At 42.3% G+C, this 16,952-nt stretch overlaps 1 protein-coding gene across 3 annotated transcripts in view; it reads right to left on the bottom strand.

Annotated features, from left to right (window-relative positions):
• Window positions 1–16,632, bottom strand: part of LOC310775484 (ATP-citrate synthase-like) — a 64,180-nt gene extending 47,548 nt beyond the window's left edge. For all 3 annotated transcript variants that reach the window (XM_083635636.1, XM_083635637.1, XM_083635638.1), the window contains exons 1-3: window positions 16,492–16,632; window positions 8,816–9,000; window positions 4,068–4,190 (exon numbers count right to left, since the gene is read on the bottom strand). In XM_083635636.1, the coding sequence (XP_083491762.1) occupies window positions 4,068–4,190; window positions 8,816–8,974 (282 nt within the window). In that variant the 5' untranslated portion in view covers window positions 8,975–9,000; window positions 16,492–16,632. The remainder of the gene's footprint in view (window positions 1–4,067; window positions 4,191–8,815; window positions 9,001–16,491) is intronic.
• Between the last annotated feature and the right edge of the window lie 320 nt (window positions 16,633–16,952).

Below are 16,952 nucleotides of genomic sequence, written 5' to 3'. Positions count from 1 at the left end.
CAGAAATGATCCATGTTGTGGCTGATAAGGTTGGAATGGGAGCAGAAATGATCCATGTTGTGGCTGATAAGGTTGGAATGGGAGCAGAAATGATCCATGTTGTGGCTGATAAGGTTGGAATGGGAGCAGAAATGATCCATGTTGTGGCTGATAAGGTTGGAATGGGAGCAGAAATGATCCATGTTGTGGCTGACAGCAGCAGACAAAAAGTATTTTTTTTAGGATCTCAGAGCCAGTCTTCCTGATGTCATCAGTGATGCAAAGTTGAGCAATCGTGCGCTGCGCATGCCAATAAAGCAGGCTGCGTATGCGAGCTGAGCCTAGAAATTGAGTGTGTGTAGCGCGTGAGATGCCTAGTATATATATATATATATATATATATATATATATATATATATATATATATATGTCTCCCACATTGAATAATTGACAACAACTCACTGTCTGCGATGCATTTCCTCAAGTGAAGTCTGTGAAGTGAAGTCCCAATTGTGCTCAGGTCTTTTTTATGTTGCTTTACTGTGTTTTTATTCGGTAAGCCAATCTGGAGCATGATCTGGAGCAGTTTATTAGTCTACCATTTGTGACTTCTGTGTCAGACGCGTGGAAAATGCATTTAAAAACTTTAATCACAAAGCTAAATCAAGCCCGTTAGAAACAGACAGAATAGGGGAAGCTAGGCGTTTTTACCTTCAAAATAAAAGCCGTATTTTATAACTGGGTAAATAAAAATCAGGGTCGTCGTTAAAATTGACTTTTAGTTGTCCGTGTTCTATATGTCTTCTGTGTATTTCGGATCACAGACAAAAAACGTTGCGACATGCATCAATAAAACTATTAGTTTATTTAATTACCAATATTGTGAAGGTTTTAACCAGAAGTTTCAATGTTATTCTGGCTCACTTTGCCGTTTTATGCAGAGACGGTAACTTGTCGTCTAAACATGGCCTTAAGGCCCAATTATACTCCATTTTCATCCGTAAATAAGGGCGTCCGTTTCAAACGGTGTAATCGTCACTGCCCACATACTTCCATGCGTCTTTCACGTTGGTATCATGTTAAGTAATACATCCACCAGTGGGCAGTAGAGAGTCAAATGCATGAGTGTGTGTGTAGTTTTGCTCCGTTTCATGCGTATCAGTAAGCTTTCAGATGACGGACAGAAAACGGACGAAATGAACGCAGAGTACGGACAGAAGGCTCTGTCCGCCGTCTCCGTCTCCGTCTTTAACGTTGAGTATAATTGGGCCTTTAGAGGACAGGACTGAGAGGGCCAAGAACGATGGCATTCCTGGTGGCAGACCAGAATACCGCCCCCCCCCCCCCCCCCCCCCCACCAAACTTCCATAACCTCTGACCTGGCAGATCTAAACATAAGCCCATGTCCTCTGGTGACAACGCGCCACCACATATAGCAGGTCCATATTGTGTGACCAATGGACAGAGAATGGTGGCTTACGTGCTTTTCATGTAATAGCACATGGTCCTCATCATGTGATTACTACGTATCAGACCACTAGGCTGCATGTTCAATTCATTTATAACTTATTTAGCCAGAGAACCACATCAAGATCATGGCTCCTATTTACAGACAGGCCTTCAGCCCTGTGTGCAAATGCAAAAATGATCCAAGTAAGAAAGACGTCAAAGTTCAAGAACCAAATCAATAATATGCCCCCCCCCCCCCTCCGCGCGCAATATATATATATATATATATATATATATATATATATATATATATATATATATATATATATATATATATATATACACATATATTAAAGATAAGGATATATAAACACCAAAGCATCAACATGCAGTCTCTCTGCACTGGACATTTTCCTGGCCACAGGCTGAGTTGATCAAAGCATGTGATTTGGATGGGAGACTTAGGTACAGGATAGCTCGGCATTCAGAACAGACTTGAGCATTGTGTCTGCGTAACGAGACAGGCAGGCAGCTAAATGAGCAGAAAGAAAGAAAGACAGACAGACACAGACAAACAGACAGACAAACAGACAGACAGACAGACAGACAGACAGAGCCTCATTTGACGGAAATGGTAGTGCAGCCCCACATTCCACCAATGGCTGAGGGAGCTGCGTACCGTGCTTCATAATGGAAGGTCTTCCATATAAACTGGACAATAAAGAAAAGCTCTTCCTGAACGTTTGGGTCAGATGGTCGTCTTCCCAGCAGAAGTGAACTGATCCATCTACCTCAGAGGCTTGATAGGATGTGTCAAAGCCCCATCCATGCTGTGCCGTAGCTTATATATATATACCGTAAATTCCGGACTATAAGCCGCACCGGTGTATAAGCCGCACCTGCAAAGTTGACTATTTTTTTCTTATATAAGCCGCACCGGACTATAAGCCGCGGGTGTTTTAACACATTGAGTGCCAGCCATGTTTTCATTCCTGTAGGTAAGTTGTGCCAGGGGTGTTTTTGACGATTCTGGCTCATTTTAGAACAGCCGAGGATTCTTTTCTGTTAAGAATTCATGAACACCAATCATCTAAAAATAACTAATAGAATGTGTGCTTTCTCTGTCTAAAAGAGTTAGTTTGCAGAGTTAGTAGTTATGTAGATATTAGCCGTTGAGTACAGCATGGTTTCAGCGTCTGGAAATTTATTCAGAGATAAATGGCTTTTTGTGAAACAGTCACTTTAACCATTCATTTTTGGCATCAGTAAGACCGTCAGACATTCTAAACAATAGTTTTGAACAGTAATTTCCTCCATAACAACAGGAAACACCCCTCTCATTCAAACTCCTCCCTCCGTGTGTCTTCTCCTCCTTCCTCCTGGCTCTAACAGCGGGCGTGTCAGAAGCGCGTTGCTGCTGCCTGCCTGCCTGTCTGCCTGTCGGGCAAGACGAGTCTGAAATGGATTACTGTAAAATCGCGTCGCCATTTCCTTGAATGGCTTGCTCCCGCGGTGTGTGTGTGTGTGTGTGTGTGTGTGTGTGTGTGTGTGTGTGTGTGTTCGCGCGTTGCTCCGCGGCTCTGGGGGGAAGGGATCTCTGTCCGTTCTGTGTGTGTGTCTCCGGCTTCTGACTGTAAAATCGCCAAGCCATTTCCGCGGGAGGCGGCTGCTTTTGGTCCCGTGGCTTTTGGGTCCCGTGGCTGTGGCTTCTCTCTGTCTCTGTCGCCACTTAGTGGTCGGTAAAATAGATTACACACATGCTCTTGCTCCAAATAGTTATCTCGAAGATGTAAAAGGGGTTGATTGATGTCCCACCGTCAAAAAAAAAAAATGTTTATGTAAGACGAGTTAGCTCGTCCTTGGCACTTAAGCGCTGGATTATGTAAGACGAGTTAGGTCGTCTATGGCACTTAATGAGTTAATGGTATTTTTTTTTTTTTTTTTTTTTTGTGTTTTAATGTTTAATTACCATATGTAAGGGTTCATGCACAGAGGGGATTGTCGGGAAAGAGATGGCTGTTTGAGGAAGCTCCCATTTATTAACATTTCAACAAAACAACATAACACAACACCACCTGTGTTGTTATTTACAGTGCACACAGTGTCATACAGTGTCATACAGTGTGGTGAAAAGAGGGCAAGAGAGGAAATTAAAACAGAAGTGGATTTATAGTTAGAAAGAGTGCTAAAAAAGAGATTTTTTTTTTTTTTTTTTGAAAAAATCCATAGATAAGCCGCACCGTTATATAAGCCGCAGGGGCCAAAAAAGGCCAAAAAACGGGAAAAAAGGTGCGGCTTATAGTCCGGAATTTACGGTATATATATATATATATATATATATATATATATATATATATATATATACGGTTGCCATTTTGTTTTGTTTTTGTCTGTCTGTCTGTCTGTGTGCCCCCCCCCCCCGAACATCATCTACCAATTTTTTCCATTGTTGCCCGTTGCTTGTTCTATTTCAATTGTATGCATCTCTTAATCTTCAATCTGGGTTTATCTGAACATTGGTTTCCCCTGCCTATGTCTCCCACAGAGTGTGAACATAGTCATGTACAGTATACACCTTCCTGTCCTTACAAACCTCATAAACACACAAAGAAAGAAAGAAAAGAAAGCTGCCAACTCACAGTGGTCTCTCTCAGGAGGCGGGGTCTGAGCCAGTCTTTGACGCCCTGCAGGTCCAGGTTGATGCCCACCAGCCCCAGCTTCCCACGTCGCTTGATCAGCTGGTCTGGCTTCACCACCAGCCGCTACACACACACACACACACACACACACACACACACACACACACACACACACACACACACACACACACACACACACACACACACACACACACACACACACACAATGAGTAACTCAACTGTATTCCATAATTCCATTACAGTTGACATTTGTGGTATTCTGAATACAGTTGACTAGAGCTAGTAGGGGTGTGCCACCTTAGGCACCTCATGATTCGATTCGATTACGGTTAAGGGTGCTACGATTCGATTATTAAACGATTACGATTAATCACGATTTTCGATGTATCTTTTTCACCAAACAGGATTTTTTTTAAGCAAGGTATATTTGTCAGTATCCATTAATTAAAGTAAACAAACAAATGTACCTCCATTATCTTCAGTTGCGACTGAAGTCCACGCATCACATGTTACAGCCACCCTGCATGCTTTCTTCAGTGATTCCAGTTTCCAGTACTTCGGTTTTGGTCTCATTTTACAGTTAAGGAACTGCTTTCGGGGCGAAATACCGTATTTTTTGCAAATAAAGCAAAAAAAAAAAAAATGCAAAAAAATTGCTAAAAAATAAAAATAAAAAAATGCAATTTTTTGCAAATCGATAATCGAACATTGTGAATCGATTTTAATCGTCACGTGACTAATCGCGATGCATCGATTATACGATTAATCGGCACACCCCTAGAGCTTAGCTCTGGCCCATTAAAAAAAAGACTGACCTTACCCGAGCCTGAGCCCATTCTGGCCCATCGGCTGCGTTTATGAGCCAGAGCCCGGCCTGAAATGTTCTTAGTCAGTTGGCTGTTTATCTAAACTATAACCCTGTTGTCTGTTCAGTCTTATGAATACACAGGTTTTTAAGGTTATAATGTCTTAACATTCTGTTCATCACACTCAATTATATATATAAAAAAAGGTATTATATCTGACCATGAGCTGGTTCCGGCCCGACCCGCCCGGGCCTGACCCACAGGCCGGGTCGGGCCTTTTTCGGGTGCGGGCAGAGAATCTAACCTCTAGAATACAGTTATCGTCTTTAAAAATAGATTACTTTAAGGGATTACTTTCTAGAATACTGTTCTCGTCTTTAAAAATAGATTACTTTAAGGGATTACTTTCTAGAATACTGTTCTCGTCTTTAAAAATAGATTACTTTAAGGGATTACTTTCTAGAATACAGTTATCGTCTTTAAAAACAGATTACTTTAAGGGATTACTTTCTAGAATACAGTTCTCGTCTTTAAAAATAGATTACTTTAAGGGATTACTTTCTAGAATACTGTTCTCGTCTTTAAAGATAGATTACTTTAAGGGATTACTTTCTAGAATACAGTTACCGTCTTTAAAAATAGATTACTTTAAGGGATTACTTTCTAGAATACAGTTATCGTCTTTAAAAACAGATTACTTTAAGGGATTACTTTCTAGAATACTGTTCTCGTCTTTAAAGATAGATTACTTTAAGGGATTACTTTCTAGAATACAGTTACCGTCTTTAAAAACAGATTACTTTAAGGGATTACTTTCTAGAATACAGTTATCGTCTTTAAAAATAGATTACTTTAAGGGATTACTTTCTAGAATACAGTTACCGTCTTTAAAAATAGATTACTTTAAGGGATTACTTTCTAGAATACAGTTATCGTCTTTAAAAATAGATTACTTTAAGGGATTACTTTCTAGAATACAGTTCTCGTCTTTAAAGATAGATTACTTTAAGGGATTACTTTCTAGAATACAGTTCTCGTCTTTAAAAATAGATTACTTTAAGGGATTACTTTCTAGAATACAGTTCTCGTCTTTAAAAATAGATTACTTTAAGGGATTACTTTCTAGAATACAGTTACCGTCTTTAAAAATAGATTACTTTAAGGGATTACTTTCTAGAATACAGTTCTCGTCTTTAAAAATAGATTACTTTAAGGGATTACTTTCTAGAATACAGTTACCGTCTTTAAAAATAGATTACTTTAAGGGATTACTTTCTAGAATACAGTTCTCGTCTTTAAAAATAGATTACTTTAAGGGATTACTTTCTAGAATACAGTTCTCGTCTTTAAAAATAGATTACTTTAAGGGATTACTTTCTAGAATACAGTTCTCGTCTTTAAAAATAGATTACTTTAAGGGATTACTTTCTAGAATACAGTTCTCGTCTTTAAAAATAGATTACTTTAAGGGATTACTTTCTAGAATACAGTTATCGTCTTTAAAAATAGATTACTTTAAGGGATTACTTTCTAGAATACAGTTATCGTCTTTAAAAATAGATTACTTTAAGGGATTACTTTCTAGAATACAGTTACCGTCTTTAAAAATAGATTACTTTGTTGGTTTGTTTTATTTGCTCTAAAATGCATATAAGGCAAAGGCATGCATTCTCCATAAACAGATATAAAAAGTGTGCAACAATTTGTGAGCGCACAGTGCATCTGCCACACACCACAAGAGAATGGGCAGCAAGACCATTTCTGAAGTAATCCAAAGTATTTAGAATATTACTTAACTTGAGTTAGGGTTGTAGCGGTACTAAATTTCTGTTTCGGTGCCGGTACCAATTTGTATTTCGATACTTTTCGATACTTTTCGATACTTTTTGTAAAAAAAAAGTGAAACTGTCCAATGTCAAGATTTGGCTTTATTTTAAGAATTTGGGAACAATTACACCAATAAATTGGTGTGGCATTTAAATGCTGAACAAAACAAACCTTTTGAGCAGTGAGAATACCGGTAAGTAAAATAAAGTAATGCCAGTGAAAATAAAATGACCATAAAACACTAGCCTATAGCAGCAAAAACTCAGAGAAACACCAATAACAACAATAAATAAATAATTGGTGGCATTTAAATTCTGTCTAACTTTTACTTGTCAAATAAGTACACACTCAGTAACATAACACAAATCTTTTGAACAGTGGGAAATGGGAATAAGTAAAATAAATAAAATAAATAATAATATAATAAAACACTATAGCAGCAGAAACTCAAATCTTTTTTTCTTCAACAAGCAGCATAACTGGCTTCATATTCCCATTCTGTCCCCCAGCCTACTCAGTCTAAACCCTAGTTCTCCTATGGGTGGTAGACAGACTCACTGTTTGGCTGACTCTCAGTTTACTCACTCAGTCCCTCCCATCCCAATGTCTTCTTCAGGTTCCTAGCCAAGAAAACGAGGGTGTCAACATGTTCCTCGGTCAGTCTAGATCTTGTTGGACTGCAGATATTCCCAGAAGTACTGAAAACACGTTCAGATGCACAGCTTGATGCTGGAATACAGAGATATTGTCTAGCAAACTGAGCTAAGATGGGCAGGTCTGTCTGGTGTTGCTTCCACCATGCCAGGGGATCCTCTGCAGGGCTGATGTCTCTAAATTGTTTATACTCAGTAATCTCAACTTCCAGTTTAGCACTTCTTGTCATGGGTGGGGCATTCAGGCAGTATTACTCACAGTTTACATCTAACGTTATGTAGGCTACTTTCACGCATACTTCAGTCAGGGTTATCGACAGTCCATATTATTGCCTCTGCACGTTTCCCGACGCTACAGTGAGCGCTCGTTAACTAACGTTACTGCGGAGTCCGCTGTAAACGTTAGTACAGCGGAGTCCGCTGTAACGTTAGTACAGCGGAGTCCGCTGTAACGTTAGTTAACGAGCGCATTTTCTCACTGTAGCGTCGGGAAACGTGCAGAGGCAATAATATGGACTGTCGATAACCCTGACTGAAGTATGCGTGAAAGTAGCCTACATAACGTTAGATGTAAACTGTGAAAGGGCACAGCTGCTGCACCCGATCTACTCCACCCCATCGAATGGGGACATTTTGAAGCAATTCCTTTCCATTGAATGAGGTGATTCATAGTAGATCGGCTGGCTGCTGCTACTAACTGGGCTGGGAGAGGCTTTGTGTTTAGCCATAGCCTACTTTGCTAGTTTGCTTTTAATGTGCGCGGGTCTGCTCAGTGCTCAGCTGCTTTTTTTCCTCAAACTCTTTTCCTCACCGCTTGACATGTGGATATGACGTCACTCACTCCAGCGCATTTCTTAAAGAGACAGGCTCATATTGACCATTATCAGTCATAGCAGCGGTCGGAAAAGTACCGGTCTTTTTAAATCTTAGTATAGAACCTGTTCTACAGCAATAGTACCGCGGTTCGGGGGTAGTACCGGTAGTACCTACATCCCTAACTTGAGTACTGTAATGTTTTTTCTAAGCAATCTAATGGAATAAGTTACAAATTTCATTTCAGGGCATGTACTGTATTCAGTAATCTCTCTGTCGTTTTAAAAGTAACCCTCCCAACACTGGACAACCTAGATTTTCTGGAGCAGCTGATGAGAAGGGAGAAATGCTGGCAGGCAAAAATAAAATTAGACCCGCGTTTATTTACAAAGTATGTAGCCAGACCCCGCGTCTAGATGGGACCTGCGGCAATTTTGGACTCGGCTTTTAATTAAAGTGTTACGAGATTTTAGCCAAGGCAGGTCAGTGGACTGGAAGGCTGTTTGTTGTAGTTGTAGTGAGCCTCACCTCAGTGAGCAGCCACGGGTGCTCCTGTGTGATGCTGTAGTGAGCCTCACCTCAGTGAACAGCCACGGGTGCTCCTGTGTGATGCTGTAGTGAGCCTCACCTCAGTGAGCAGCCACGGGTGCTCCTGTGTGATGCGGTCCCAGTCCGTCTCAGAAGTCACGTTGGCAAAGCGGAAGCGGTTCTGCACAGCTGCTGTGGTACAGATGTGCTTGTACAGGAACTCCTTCCCCGTCTGCTCAGAGATGGCTTTGGCCGACATGGCAGCAGCGCTGGCTGGCACAGGAGCTGTTTAGAGACGGAGGAGGAGACAATTCTTTTCACACAAGAACAGCATCATCATAGCAATGATAAATCAGACAAAAATACACGTCCCCTGCCCAGACAGTGTAGATGCACTTCAGATTAACTATGAGCCAAGCAAAATATAAATTGAGAGTTACTACCAAGGTAAGAGTAGAGCAGCAACAACTTCTAAAACAGCTAGTTCTGGTCCTTGATTGTGATTGGCTGAGCCCACGTGAAGCCACAAAAATACTCTATAAACACACACGTGTGTGACCGCGTTGCCATGTAACGCCTGTAACGATGTTCCGTCAGCCTCAAAACACCACTGAGCAAAACACTCTGGCTTTAGAGTCACGCTCTTCCTATGGGGGCGGGGGCATCCGCGTTCAAATCCGCCATGCGGTTAATAGGATAAATAATCAGTGATGTCATAAATGAACACACACACACAAGTGATGTCATCAGTCTGAGGCTCACGAGAGAGACTGACGGAAAGGGAAAGAGAGGAGAGAGACTGAGGGAGAGAGAGAGAGAGAGGAGAGGGAGAGCGAGGGGGAGAGGCTGAGGGAGAGAGAGGGAGACATTGTGCGCGCGCCAATAGGGCAGGCAAGGGCACACAGCAGCCGAGCTGCGGGCAAGGCCGCGCAGCGGCCGAGCTGCAAATGCGAGCTGCAGGGCCAGCTCGGCGAGCTGCAGAATCGAGCGCGCATAGAGATGCCTAGTACTTACTTATAAACACACATTGTGCTTATGTCGTGGCTGAAGGACTACATTGTGAGCTTGGACTGTGTAAATGAGACAGAAACCTGCATCCTTACCTACAGAGAAACATCCTGGGTACTTACTGTCAGGCAGCTTTATCACTAGTCTTATGGAGCTGTACACTGTTGTGACATCTCACTGAAGGAGGAGGTATGACAAACTGCATTTCATGCTTAGATGTAGCACATCTAGGTAAACTAAAATAAACTGTCCTTTGGGCCATAAGAATCACATTTCAAAGCTGAAATTGAGGGGAAGATCACTATAAAAACAGTCTAAACATCCAATCCCCTGGCTCCAACTCAATAAATCAGATATTTACAGTGTCTACACGACACATAGCTATGGTCCCTACTTCAACCAACAAAGCAGTCTTTGTGCATTATGTGCAATGATATGCATGCCGACCCACACACGGTGAGAAATTAGACACACTATAAAACCATTAAGATAGCTGGGTCAATACAAGGTCTTTGTTTAGATTTAGAACACTAGGCATGCTTGATGCCTAGGCTCACCTGTTGTGCGGCCAGAGGCGCAGCTTGTGAACAGGCAAGGCAGGCAACTGCTTGGGGCCGTTAGGGCCCCCGGTGACAAACTTTACTCCACAGTCCACAGCAGCCCACTCTCCATTAAACAACCAATGGATGATTTGCAATGACATTGAAACCTCCCTAAAGCCAAGGGGCCACATGTCATTCCCCTGACAATTTGCAATGACATGACATCACAGAAGGAAACCTCCCTAAAGGAACCTAAAGGTACAGTACATTCTCTTGAATTGAAAGTGAAACCTACATTCAGGAGAATGTACGTGAATCATGTAAGTTTGACGGGAATGATTCAGGGTCACTGTGAACCATTCCCGTCATACGCATGATTCACGACACGTACATTCTCTTGAATTGTGAAAGTGAAAGTGAATGAAGAAGAGTTATCTGGAAGTAAAAACATTTTTTTTTTAAAGAGGACGAGGAAAAAAGGACAGTGAGCAGATGCTGAATAAGCAGAATGCTGTTATTTAGTCTTGCCTACCTTGGGGGAGATACTTGAATAACTTAACCCTACTTGAGCAATGGTGTCAAGTAGGGTTGGCACGATGGACGATGGCATCGACCATCATGATGGGCCGACCCCCCATCGACCTCTGAGCCTTCTACATCGGATCATCGTAATTCATTATCTGTTCGAATTAAAATTGTGCCGTTTTAATAATAAGAGAGGCCAAGTCCACTTACCGTGACGCGCGGGGGACGCGCCGGCGGCATTAAACAAGCGCACCCAGTTCGGTTCAGGGAAGCCTCCGCTCCCGCTCCCCCTCCTCCGCTCCACTGCTTCTCTGCACTGGGAGCGCTTGTTTAATGTCGCCGGGGCGTCCCCCGCGCATGAGAAGTCGGCTGTGTTGTTGTGAAAACTTTTTAAGACAAAGAAGAAACTTCACGTTCTTTCCCGTTTTCAACCCAAAGTGAGTACAAGTCTTCAACTGTGAATTTAACTCGCCTGTTTCCAAAGTGAAAGTTGGAGTCGCTCTATAGATACAGCAGCTGCGTTTCTCTAGCCATTTCTCCTAAACTCTCTCTCATTACATTTGGTTAAAAAGCCCACGCGAATCTAACGTTACATCAGCCAGTAATTCAGTCAGTTTTCTGCCAGCTAGTTAAATTCAACACACACGTTGTTGGTGAGGATCTGTAACGTTAACGTTATTTGTTTTGCGCCGTTCAAATTACTGGTAGTGACAGCCACTGCCCACTTCAGTCGCCTGGCTCTGTGCTGTAGCACAGAGCAAAGGCTATCAAAGCCCGCTGGTATCATGTAGAGCTCAGGCTCAGCTGTCCTGTTGTTAACGTGAATGCATTGCAGCGGCTAGCCAAATAACATTACAGCAACGCAGCGACTTAATAAATAATTAATTATTCCCCCAAGCCCCACCCCACCCGTCAATGATGATGCCATCGTCCAAAACGATGTTTCACTGTAAAACAATCATGGTGGCTATTTTGATGTCATCGCACAACCCTAGTGTCAAGTTTTTTGTTTACCTGGCTAGCTAAGTTAACAGTCGAGCTATGAATTCTATCAGTGTTTCCCCTACCATTCTACAGGCCTGGCGGGCCCGCCAGGCCAGAAAAGAATTGCAAAAAACAAAAACAAAACAAAAACAAAAACAAAATATTTTTGTTTTCCCTGCTCTCCCCAAAATTTCAATAAACCTTTGCGGCATATTATTACAATACAACAATACTGTAATAGAAAGTGCCAAATCATTCAAAACAATAAGCATTTTGCTTTTAGGAGCATTGTGTCAGCGTGCGGCACTGTTCCAAAACGTGTCAACATGTGTCGTTGCCTGGGAAACCCACATCTCATAATACAACAGTTCGCATCGCATCCCATAATAGTATGATAGTTGGGATGCCATTGCGAACATAGATGTGAACAGGTTAGCTAAAAGTTTAGCGTCGCCAGCGAGGGCCCCCAACGTTGCGGTCGGGGTACATTTCAAAAGCCCTCCAGGCCTGAACATTTTTCTAGGGTAAACACTGTCTATGTATGTATGTATGTATGTATGTATGTATGTATGTATGTATGTGACAGTAGTCGTGTTTCCATTACCCTCAGAAATGCGCAAAATCTAAATATCGCAATAGAAATTGGGTAATGGAAACACGTGAATTTCGAAAAACCTCCCAAATATCGCAAAAAGTTTTTGCGCTCTCATGAGGTGGTTTTTCAGACGTGTCGATATAGCAGTTTATCGCAAAAGTGTAATGGAAACAGTTTTTCCGCATTTGCACGTCATGTGACCCATATTCTCCTTTGGAAAAGCAGCGGAAAATAAGTTCGGTAGCGAGATGAGGGGATGAAAAGCACACACCGGTGCGGTGGTGCTGTCTGAAGTGAATACAGTGACTGTGAGTAATACATTACACACGTTTCAGGTGCAATGTTATAATTATAATACACGACATTCCGATTATTGAACCATATCAGCCTTTTCCCCCCTCCTCCATCTCTAAATCGGACCAGTTGTATTAGGCTACATTTTTTCCTCTGCCTGTCGCGCTCACTGCATTCACCGCAGCCAGCAACGTTGCCACTAATTTTATTTTTAATTGATAATCAGGCTCGTTTATATGCGTTGTAACTTCATGTTGTGATTTGCATTGACCATTGGTTGGATTTGAGCATGCAGGGGACGGGATATGGCCATATGGGGCAGATCCCCGTGCGTAATCACTGTGGCAGCTGCTGGTAATGGGGAAGTGCGTTCAGGTGTGCGTGCCGTCAGACCAAACTCAACTTCAATGGAAACGCCTACAAGTCGCAATTGTACAAGTCGAAGTTGTAGAAATATCGCAATTATTTTGCGAAAAACTGTAATGGAAACACAGCTAGTATGTGACACCGGCGTCTATGGAAGCAGGACATAAAATTAGCACCAGCCACCCACCAGCCATATGCTGGTAAAATATAAATATGCAGGTGGCTGGTAGATTTGCTTCACCCCCCCCCCCCCCCCCACACACACACAAAGCAACAACAACAAAAACAACGGTAATTTGAATGGTTGGTAAACATTTGCATATTCACTAGCCATTTGGTCGGTGGGCAAAAATGTTAATTTGCATCCTGTATGAAAGTTATGAATAGGCTTACGAAAGCTATGTCATAAGAGAACATTTAAAATTCTAATTCTAATATGTAATGTGACAATGTTGAAGTTATTTGGTTATTTATTTGGCTCTTTTATTGTTCTGGTTTTTAGTGTTCTTTATATATATTTTTTTAAATTACAAGGTTTTTGATGTTGAAGGAAAACATTTTTTAGACTTCATACATTTTTTGTTGGTGTCAGATTATAACATAATGGTGATGAACGCTGGTTGGAGGGGGCCCCTGGAAATTTATGCCTAGGTGTAGGGCCTCAACAGACTCTAGAATCGCCACTGTGCACAGCCTCGCCTGCCCTATTGGTGCGCGTGCGCGAGTAGCTCACTAAATGTTATTGCATCAGAGATGTCAATGCCTCCTTGTGTGTGTGTCCCATTATGATATCACTGATGATGACATCATCAGTCTGTGTGTGTCCCATTGAGTTATATGATATACCGTATATATATATATATATATATATATATATTTTTTTAATAATATGATGGTCGATGGTGTGTCCCCCTATGACATCACTGATCAGTCTTGTCACAATGCCTCCTTGTGTGTGTGTGTGTGTGTGTGTGTGTGTGTGTGTGTGTGTGTATGTGTGTGTACACGAGCCCTTCTTACAGCCCTTCTGACCACTTCTTACATTATCAGTGATGACATCATCACTGATGACATCACATCATCATTAGCTAATTAAAAAATCTGGCTCCATCAGGTCACCCGCACGGGTGCCCTTAACACACCCTGAAGGTTTCAGCCCAATCGCACGTAAAACGGCATAGCTGTGGCCGAACACAGAATTTGAAACAAACAGACAGGGCCCACATACTCAATTTTATAGATAGATAGATAGATAGATAGATAGATAGATAGATAGATAGATAGATAGATAGATAGATAGATAGATAGATAGATAGATAGATAGATAAACAGACAGACAGACAGACAGACAGATAGATACTGTAGATAGACAGACAGACAGACAGACAGACAGACAGACAGACAGTTTAGAACATGTGCTGTCTTGCAGTAAACCTGACTGAAAGGGACCATCTTGTTGTAAATCAAAGTCAGATGGCAAAAGGGCAAGGCACTATTAACTCAACAGCTGAGTGGAGAGTGGTGACCAACTGACTTCAATGGTTGTGATATGCTCATATGTTAAGCTCAGGAGGATAATGGGAAACAAAACACAGATAAAGACCAAAACACGGTTGTTACTCTCACCACTATTAAAAATATAAACTGTTTTGTGGGGACACCCTTTGTTCCAGGAATTCTAGTTTATTGGAACTAGGTTGTATAAGAGGAGTAGGCTAAAGGTGGGGCCATTGAAAAGGGTGTAGGCCTATATAACTTATAGATTACGAATATGCGTTTTGTGACATTGACACCAACCCCTCTATACTTATAATGGCATCAACCCCAGAAGACATCAGTGTATCACTAGATAGAGCCAAATCCAGAGGCGGCTCACTTTTAATTAAACGCCCCAAAACAAGTGAAAACAGCGGCACATGTTCCTTCCTCAAAAGAAGAAGAGATTTATGTCAATCCCAGTCCACGCTCTCACCAACAAGCTGTGAAGGGTGACAATGTAGTGTCACGGTCACCACAATCACACAGTGGAATCTTACAACAGGAAACGCTGATGTGTCTGAAATAGGATGTGATAAACGACAATGATGGCAGGTCGTTCTGATAGATGTTGACATTCTGGTTTCAGACATCGTAGCATGTCACCAGACCAGCTCAGCCAGCTCACCACTGCCATGCCTGCCTTCAGCCAGCTCATCACTGCCATGCCTTCCCTCCCCCAAACATTCATTTGGTCATATGTTTTAGGCCCAATCTCAGCTGTTTTCATCCTTTCTGAGAAGCAGGAGCCTCAAATAGCTGGAAGCAATGCAAAGAATAGAACCCTCAGCTGGTCCAGGAGGTGCAGTTAGCATTAGCACTAAAGCAAACAGTGGGGAGTAGTGATAACAGGCATCTTATCTACCTTTCCTCTTGAATGATAACATTTTATGGAGGTTCGTTTCTCAGCTACTGGCACTAGCAATTGTTTCTTGTCTGTTGCAAGATTATTGATATGTAATCTCTGAAAGCTCGTTTAGCAGGCTACCCTGTCGTGCTCTCTGAGGCAGATGTCACAGTATTTAGCCTGTCTGTCATAATCCACGGATTCAGTCCATTGTTTGCAGTCATCGAGACGTGAAATCATGTGTGTGTCTCACTTTGAAAGCTCCTACTGACCATCTGCGGGGAAGGAAAGAGCACTGGCAGGAAACACAGGCATCGGGGATTAGCCACACTAGCCAGCAAGGAGGCTTTGCTTAGAAACAGCTGCGGTCTGATGAAGTTCACTCTGTACTCTAGCAAGCATCACCACCTCCCTAGCTACAGTGCACACACACCACCACCACCTCCAGATGTACTTTGGGCTAACGAGTCAAACTGGTATGACAGATACCACACATGCTTCATGCTAGACAGACAAGACTACTAGAGCTTTAACCAACTTGAGCTAGCCAGGCAAGTTCGATACACGGCCACGGTCAACAACTTCCTGGAAATGGGAAACGGAGTTATCGGGTAGGCGTAACGTTAGGTTAGCTCAGCTCAGACACAGACACAGAGGAGGAGAACCACACAGTTTGGACCAGACAAGAGGTGCTGTTCGGGGATGGAGTGTGGCTAGAAGCCCATACTGGGGAGTGGGCACCTAACGTGAATCAAAGACATGTCTGTTTTGGGGCCCGTTGTTTCAACTGCAGTGCCTGGCTGTTAGTGTCATGATGATGTAACGTTAATTTGGGCAACAACCGTTACAAAAGGTAGACTCATAGCTAGTTAGCCCCGTTTCTCCTCGAGAGCCGTTTCGAGGAGAAACGGGTCTAACTCATAGCATGATTATAGTTAAGCGCAGTAGTCACGTAAACTTCACAGCAAGGCTCATAATGTGCCGTCCCTTATGTTATGGCTGGCTAGCTATTAGCACTGGAGATGCTAATCCGAGAGGTGGACTGTTCATCAAAACCTGCGAAAACATTATAGCGTTACCTTGTCAATGAAAGCTGCACGTCCTTCTTTGGAGTGTCTGTTTGTTCCCTGGTCACACACGACACGACAGCGCTAAACAACACACACTTCTTATGTTATGAGTCCACTTGTTAATGCCAGTTGCCACCTCACTCACTCACTCACTTTTGTCGCACCATAATCTGGCGACCGATTACACGTCCTCTCAGCTGCTGCCATTGGTTTATACAGTCACGTGGTCATGCCATACACGCCCACTTTCTTTATAAGAAGCCACCTACAAATAACTCGCGCAGTGAACCAACTCTAATTTGAAATGTTGACCTTTTAAGAAACCCGATGAATTTATGCAATCCCGTCCAACACTGTATTCCACAATATTGGCTATGATTAATTTCATACGTGGCTTCAATTCACTTGACACACAAAAAAAATCTATAATCCCCAATATAGTCAAATTTGACACAATAGTGCCATCTACT

Source organism: Poromitra crassiceps (genome assembly GCF_964638095.1).
Source record: "Poromitra crassiceps genome assembly, chromosome: 4".
NCBI lineage: Eukaryota > Metazoa > Chordata > Actinopteri > Beryciformes > Melamphaidae > Poromitra > Poromitra crassiceps.
This window is presented reverse-complemented; position numbering and strand designations above follow the sequence as displayed.